A 7,536-nucleotide genomic window follows, 5' to 3' on the forward strand; every position below is an offset into this window, starting at 1 on the left:
AGTCCTACCCCATCCTGTGGTCATCCGTGCTCTCTAGCCCCAGACCCCCACCCTGCCCAGCACCAAAGAACTGGGTGAAGAGGGCCTTGGTGGCGTTCACGCAGATCAGATCGTCTTTATTAGCGGTCTGTAAAGCACCTCCCAGGGTCCCCCGACCCCAGACTGGAGGAAGCCTTGAGAGGTCTGTAGCACCAGGGACATGCCAGGGCCTGAGGGCAAGATGTGCAGCCTAATTGGGAAGGGATGGGGTGCCCCCTCACCTGCCCCCGGGATTGCTCAGCACTGGGAAGGTTGGGGGTAGCAGCCACCTCCCTCCCCCACCCCCACAAATTAGTATGAATTTGGGCAAATAAATAAAATAAATAAGATTCCTCAGGCTGGCCTGCCCGAGGAGCAGTGGAGGCAGCTAGCCCCAAGCAAGGCCTGTGGGGGATGGGGGGTGAGTTAGGGTGTCCCCCTCCCTCCTGGATGGTGGGGAACCGAGAGGAGTCTGCAGCAGGGGGCTGGGATGGCCTTGGTGACAGGCCTCCCCCACATTCTCTGAGTCCCAGTCCCCTTGAGTCAGTCTCCCCATGGCCCTCTAGCCCTTCCTCTGTCCTTTGCTTCCCCAGGGCCCCAGGGTAGGTAATGGGAGAAAGGTTGCGCAGGAAGGGGTTTGCTACCTTCAGCTCAGGCACTGCTGGGGGAAGAGGCTCCCCCTCCCTGCCTGCCTTTTCACCTGATCCCTGCCCCTCTGCCCCTGAGGGGAGATGTCCCACCCCCCTGGAGTCCATCTGTTAGGGGCTGTCAGGGCAAGAGGCCCCTGGCTCCCACCCGCTGCCTGGCAGCCCCAGAGCCCAGTCCCCAAGGGGCGGGGTGGGGCGGGTCCCCGGCCCCACCCTCAGTCCTGGGTCTGACACGGAGACCGAGGTGGGGAGCCCCGGGGCCGGAAGAGGCGGCAGGCCCCGCGGCAGATGAGGAAGAACCAGTAGAGCTGGGGGGCCAGGAGCAGCGCGGCGCCCAGGTTGACGTGCACCGGGATGGCGAGAGGCACCGCAAGCAGAGGCAGGCCGGCGTGCCGCCCGTAGGCCCAGTACAGGTAGGGGAAGAGCAGCACCCGGCAGCAGAGGAAGCTGATGAGCATCAGGGCCCCGTTCACCTTGTGCAGCAGAGTGTGCTGCTGCTTATACTGCGGGTGGGTGGGTGGGTGGGCGAGGAGGTCAGAGAGCAGGGGCAGCAGGGGAAGTGTTGCCCACTTCCCCTACTCAGCCCCTCCAGGCCCCACCTCCCCTAACCCGGGCCTGTAGCCCCCCCAGACCTGGCATGTTAAAGAATTCCTGCGGGTCCCTGAAAGCGCCCTCCCTTAAGGCTCAAACACCCTCAGGTACAGTCTCACCTGGATGAGGATCTTGCCAAGGCAGACGAAGGGGGTGCTGACCTCAGCCATCAGCAAGCAGCCTAGAAAGAAATCTCCCTTGCCTTGACGCCACACCTGTGGAGGAGAAGGAGAAACTAGCCTGGCCTCACCCTGGACTCCCTCCCTCCCTTCTCTATCGGCCAATTTTGGAGATGCTTAACTCTGAAAATATGAACACGTATGCACAGTAGCAAAGCCACAGGCGTGACCTCACTGTATCCCTCCAACCATCCCTCAGGTGAGACTGTATACCTTGCATTATAGATGAGGAAATTGAGGCCAAGAGACATGCAACCGCAACTCCCAGGCACCACGGCTGGCTGGGCATATCCAGTCCAGGCCAGGCTGACCCCAGACCCTCCCACTGTTTGGGGCAGGGGTGCTTGGGCAGGGGTAGGGGGTGGGAGCCTTCTGTGGGAACTTTCCATCCTGGGCCTGCCCTGCTACTGGGACCTGGCCACAGGGCTTCCCAGGCTCTGGCAGTGCTGCTGTGAGCAGGACAGGGGGCCCTGGCTTTCAGCACCCCAACTCACCACAGACAGCGGGAAGCATACGAGCACCATGACGGCGTGGTGGAGCACCATGAGGAACTCCTTGTGCAGATAGCCGCGCGCCACGGCCCAGGTACTGCCCGGAGCTCGGGCTCCCCCTTCGTCCCCTCCATGCCCCTTGACCTGGTGCTTGTGCCAATGACATAGGAACATGGCGTAGATGTCATAGATGAAGTAGGGCACTGCAAATTGCGTGTAGGCAGAGGAAAGCCAGTGTCTGTTGGGCAGAGAGAAAAGAGAGAAAGAGAAGAGTCAAAGAAGAAAGGAGATGGACAGAGCAGAAACTAGGTGCCAGAGTCAACCCTGGATGTGCCACAGGAGTCAGACCCCAAGTGATAATCAAAACAACCTGGTTCCTGGTTAATGGAGCTCAAGGGTAGAGTGCAAGAAACTAGCCCAAGGTCAGACAGTCACACTGCTGGTAGGTAGGAATGCTGGGAATTAAACCCAGACTGGCTGATCTCAGAACCCAGCCATTTTTCATATTCATTCATTCATTCATTCGTTCTTCATTCATTCATTCTCTCTCTCTCTCTCACTGCAGTATGGTGGAGGGGAAAAGACACCAAAGGACAGCCACAGATCACAGGGCAGCAACATAGTGAGAAAGCAAACTCAGGCATTATATGACAGACATCTGAGGTTAGAGCAAATAACAGCAGAAGAGGCAAGAGCAGCGGAGAGGGATCGTATGGGCTGACATCCAACTGCCATGCAGTCACTGTTCTAATATCCAAAACCTTTTACAAGCATGAACTTATTCACTCCCCACAGAAACCCTATACAAAGTAAGGATGGTTATCACCCCCATTTTACAGCTGAGGAAATTGAGAGGCTAGGTAACTTAGCCAAGGAATAGCCAACTGCAGGTAGTCTGGCTCAAAAGCCCCCAGCCCTCAGCCCCGCTCTCCCTAGAAGATTGCAGACAGGTGTCACCGACAAGCCTCACTGGGGATTTGGTGGTGTCATCGGTGTACTTGTTCTGCCTGAATGTGGCCCGACCTCTTGTTTTTTTTCAGGTACAGCCAAGCATTACGGAGAAAACGCTGAGCAAAAGGAGCCAAGAGCTGAGAAAGTTCTGTGTACTTTGAGAGTAAACAAAAATGAAAAGTGCATGAATAGCAACATTGCATTTTTCTTCTTGACTCAGCATGTTGAGTACTTTCTCTTAAATGCTGTAGCCGTGTGGCAGGTCCGAAGTGGGGGTGCGAGGTCAGGGAGGTTGGCCCAGGGAACTGGCCCAGCTACATGGATGGATGAAAGCAAAATCAGCCAGAGTGACACAGAAAAGGAGCTGAGACCAAATATGAGGGAGGAGCTGCAGAAGGGAGAAGAGGAATGAGGGCTGGGGGTAGGTCCGTGAAGGATCAGGTGAGATGGAGACAAAATGCAAGCCCTGGGAAGACTGTCCTACAAGGGAACAGGCAGGGATGATTTGGGGCAAAGAGAACCTGAGACCCATGCTGAAGCGTGTGACCAGGAAAGGGAGAGAGGAGGGGGAGCAGCAGCCCAGGTCTGACACACAGGGCAGGCAAGCAAGGAGAAGCCTGATGGAAAGGGATCCAACTGGCCCAGGGTAAGCTGGAGCAAGAGTGGCTGGGAGAGCCAGCTACAGGATCCGTATGGTTTGTGGGGGGACCAGGACTGCCCTCCAGGACCCCATGCTGCAACTTGAAAGTTAAACCCATCTCCATGCTCTCAGCAGCTAGGTGCTCTCAGCAGTTAGGTGCTCAGACACATAACAGCTGTTGTCCCTGGATTAACCCTGATCTTCCCCACCCACCTGAGGATTACAGGGGAGGGAACAGGAACAGACTTGGGTTGGGGCGTGGGGGGGCATGTAAAAGTGGAAAGGTGACCTCTGTGTGAAAAGGCAAGGGCAAGAAATGCCTGGGGATCCAGGCTCATCTTAGACCCAGGAGTGGAGAAAAAGGGGGGGGGGGGGGGGAGAAGAAGCCTAGTTACCAAATGCGTAAGAAAGAAAGAGTTAAGCACCCACTGTGTGAGAACCAGAACTGCTTTAGGCATTTGACACACACAGTTCAACTCCTCCTCAGGGCAGCCCTTCCAGGAAGCGCTGTACCTCACTCCACAGAAAAGGGAACTCATCTGTAGAGAAAGAGGAGCACCGCCAGATCAGGGTCATCCAGACAATGTTCCTCCGGCCCAACAGGCACTAGAGAAGGGGGTTAGGGCCAGAAGTTAAGCGTGGGAGTCTTCAGCACCCTGACAGGCCATTCAGCAGCAGCCCGCGGGTCACCTGGAGCCGGCCCGTCAGCACCACGGACAGGGCACCTCTCCTTCCTCCTGCGGCCCCACCTCTTGGGCCCGGGCTTTTTTGGCAAGCGCCAGGCACTGCAGCAGCTGCCAGTGCCAAATTTTGGCCTCTTCACCCTTCCCCTCCCCCAACCCCCCATGGCCCAACCGTTTGTGGCCTTGTCTCTGTCATCTCTCTCCTCTGTCTCCCTCTTGTGCAAGGAGCTGAGACTGGACACGTGGATTCTGGGAGGAGCGGAGGGGTGAGCCTGGCGTGAGAAGGGAGGCACCCCCATCGGATGCTGGTTAGACAAGGGGTCTGAGGGATGCCAGAGTGGGAGGAAGTGGAGAGGAATGGGTATACGGGACCTACTATGATATGAGAAGCCAGGAAGCCTAAGAGCTGCTTTGACAATCTCTTTTGATCCCCACTCCTTTCCCCCTGGTCTGACCTTTAAGGACAGGACATGGATAAATTTATCCCTGGGTGTTGAGTTGCAGCTAATGCAGTTAACTTGCTCAGTCCCAAGCAAAGGGCATGGGGACCACTGAAAGAGTCCTCTAGAAGACCTGGGGTACTCAGGAGTCACACACACATGCAGGCTGAGGGAACGTGGGTAAAGGTGGTCTGGTGGCACTTACTGGTCATCAATGATGTGCTTGCAGGAGGTGGAGACGATGTAGCCAGCTGTGGAGGCCATGACGGCTTGGACAGAGGACACTAGCCTGGGGGGAGAAAGAGGGAACAGAGGTAGAGCAGGGAGATGCAGTCCTCTGTTTCTCCTCTTTACTCTCCAATTACTGCCCTTCAGACTCAGTCACTTTTCAGGCCACTCTTGCCCATCTCTGCCTGAGGTGAGCTTGCCCACAGCTCGCCCTTCACCTCAGGCTCCAGGACTCACCCCGCTGCAGCTACTACTACTCTGTACACCCTACTCCTGGCTGGTGTCTTCCTTTTCTTGGCCAGTCAGGGACACAGAGTAACCCTCCTCTCAGGAGGACACCAGGGAGGTCATCTTGAGGTGAGACAATGCTGATAACAAAGTCTCTTCCCGGGGAGGGACAGCAAAGGGCCAACACTGGGTGGTGAGGGGAAGCTCTGGGCCTGTTCCTGTGGCACTCAGCCATCTAGTCACCATGCCACTCCTCAGTGACACCAAGTCCCCCCTTCTCCTGGCCACTTTCCCGCTCACTCTGTGTGCCCGTGCCCCCTCCCCAACTCTGGCCCTCGTTCCAGGTTGTACAGTTCTGCTGTTCATTCCTCTGTCCCTTGTACCCCCAAACATATGCCCTGAGTAAGACACAGCTCTCTGCCCCTTGCCTCACTCCCTAATATCTGGTAGAAATGTTTGAGTCCCATGCTGGTCCTGTTTTGGAGGGTGGGAGAGTGAATGGGGGAGAGGACAGGAAAGCAGTCTGGATACTAGTAGACCAGATGGCTGGGTTTGGACGAGGTCTCCTGGGACAGGGAGTAAGGCAGCAAGGGGGGCAGGAGGCTTGGAGGTAACCGCCCACCAACCAAGGGGTCCAGGGGAGGACTGGGTCCCTTCCACCCCCATGATGCCTGAGAAGGGGAGCGGGGCCGAGGGGAAGGGAGGCCGTTTACCTGGCTGAGACAATGACCGCGTCGGCCTCCTCCCAGCGCAGCTGGGGCAGCCGCTGGAGCGTGTTCTTGGAGAGGAGGAAGAGTCCGGGGAACACCACCCCCCCAGCCACCATTGGGGTCAGCATGGTGGTTCAGCTTCGGGCAGGGAGGCAGGTGGCCGTGAGGGGACAGGGAGGCCGAGCTGAAGGGAGTTGGAGGTGGAGCAGGGACACCAAGCCGGGGAAGGAGAGAGAAAAAGAAAAAGGGGCACAAAAGGGACAGGGCGGGGATGGGATGGGGCAGGCGAGTCAGACCAGACGGAGGGAGAAAGGGAGTTAAATGAGACTGGGGGAAATGGGGAGAGACTGGGGAGAGGGAGGATACAGGAAAGGGAGTGGGAGCAAGCTGGCCGGAGGGTTGGAAGCGAGACAGGAGGAGAGGACTTGATAAGAGGACAGAGAGGGAGAGGGTACCGGAGGAGGAGGATGCGGGTGGGGGAGGGGAACGAGAGGAGAGGCAGGTGGGGAGGGGGGGCTTACGTGGAGAGGCTGGGAGGACCCGAGAAGGCGGGGTGGGACTGTGGTGCCAGCCCTGAGAGGGAGGGAGAGTGGGAGGGAGGGAGGGACGGCCAGAGGGAGGGAGGGAGGGAGGGAGACAAGAGGAGCTGCCCGGCAAGTGGTCAGCGGTCAGCACTCTCCCGCCTCTTGCTGCCGCCACGGTCCCTACCGAGCTGCCCGGCCCGGAGGGAGGCTGCACGGGGCATTATCCAGAGTTCCTGCCCAGCCCCCTGCCCCCTCGGTGGGGAGGGGGAGGGGGAGGGGGAAGTCACCCGCTTGGGGAGGGCGGGGGAGGGGCGGGGAATGATGGCACCGACCAGACACCAAGAAACCGGACCTGCAGCAGCGTCTCCCCATGCAGCTCTGAGCCACAGCAGCGGCTGCGACAGAGATGGGGGGGAGCAGAGAAAAAGGGAGGGGGAGGCCCTTAAAGAGACAGCAGCTGCGGCACAGGGGGCTGCTGGGGACATGGGCCAGGGGAGGGTCGGATCTCCTCTTGGGGAGGAACGTGGCCCTGGGCTCCCTGGCCAGCTGGGAGGGGGCTTTGAGTCCCCGATGGGGGCTTGACCCTGTTTCCCACCAGCACGTTGCAAACAGCTACCATTTCTTCCTCTCCCAATGCCTCCAGATACTCGTTTCTCAGCGGTCTGCTGGGGCCCCAGTTTAGGGGAGGCACTCCATCAGAGAGGAAAAAAGGAGGAGGCAGTGAGACAAAGTGGTACATCTTGCTGTCTCTGAAGGATGAGTTTAAGGACTGGGTGAGAATAAAGACACCTCAACACAGCATTCTTCAGGCTCAAAGACCCCTCACATCCTTCACTCCAATGGGAAGGAAGAAAACTCAAGGTTTAAGTCAAGTGCCTCTAGGTTCTGTCTTTGCTGAGAGTCTGTCCTGTGATCTTGTCTAACGGTTGTAATAGCACTGACATAACAGCACTTGCCCCCTTTATACAGGTCAAGAAATGGTCCTGGAGCCTCAGTGGCCCTCCCCAAGATCACTTAAGAGGAGGCAGGAACCCTTCCATGCTGGGTATCAGAGTGGCTGCAGGGTTTGAAGAGGGTGGGGAAACCCTGCCTCCGTGAAAACCCACCTGCAACTTGAGGATGCTCCTGCCTCTGTCCTTCAGGGTGCCTGGCCTCTCCTGGCTTCCCCTAAGCACGGATCACTTTCTCTTTCTTCAGGTTTATTAT

At 57.8% G+C, this 7,536-nt stretch overlaps 1 protein-coding gene across 1 annotated transcript; it reads right to left on the reverse strand.

Moving 5' to 3' along the window:
- Positions 1-90: 90 nt before the first annotated feature.
- Positions 91-6,748, reverse strand: TLCD3B (TLC domain containing 3B). The gene is made up of 5 exons (XM_026011107.2): positions 5,810-6,748; positions 4,846-4,929; positions 1,930-2,164; positions 1,376-1,471; positions 91-1,168 (listed from the first exon to the last, which is right to left on the reverse strand). Exons 1-5 carry the CDS (start codon positions 5,932-5,934, stop codon positions 881-883), a joined length of 828 nt encoding a protein of 275 aa, XP_025866892.1. The 5' UTR covers positions 5,935-6,748; the 3' UTR covers positions 91-880.
- Between the last annotated feature and the right edge of the window lie 788 nt (positions 6,749-7,536).

Source organism: Vulpes vulpes, chromosome 3, assembly GCF_048418805.1.
Source record: "Vulpes vulpes isolate BD-2025 chromosome 3, VulVul3, whole genome shotgun sequence".
NCBI lineage: Eukaryota > Metazoa > Chordata > Mammalia > Carnivora > Canidae > Vulpes > Vulpes vulpes.

Bases quoted from the DNA above. Each gene is read 5' to 3' on its own strand.
- TLCD3B (XM_026011107.2), bottom strand. From the start codon at position 5,934: ATGCTGACCCCAATGGTGGCTGGGGGGGTGGTGTTCCCCGGACTCTTC. The intron at 4,930-5,809 runs GTAAACGGCCTC...TTCTCCCCCCAG, and splicing joins GCGGTCATTGTCTCAGCCAG to GCTAGTGTCCTCTGTCCAAG. The intron at 1,472-1,929 runs GTGAGTTGGGGT...TCTCCTCCACAG, and splicing joins TATGCTTCCCGCTGTCTGTG to GTGTGGCGTCAAGGCAAGGG.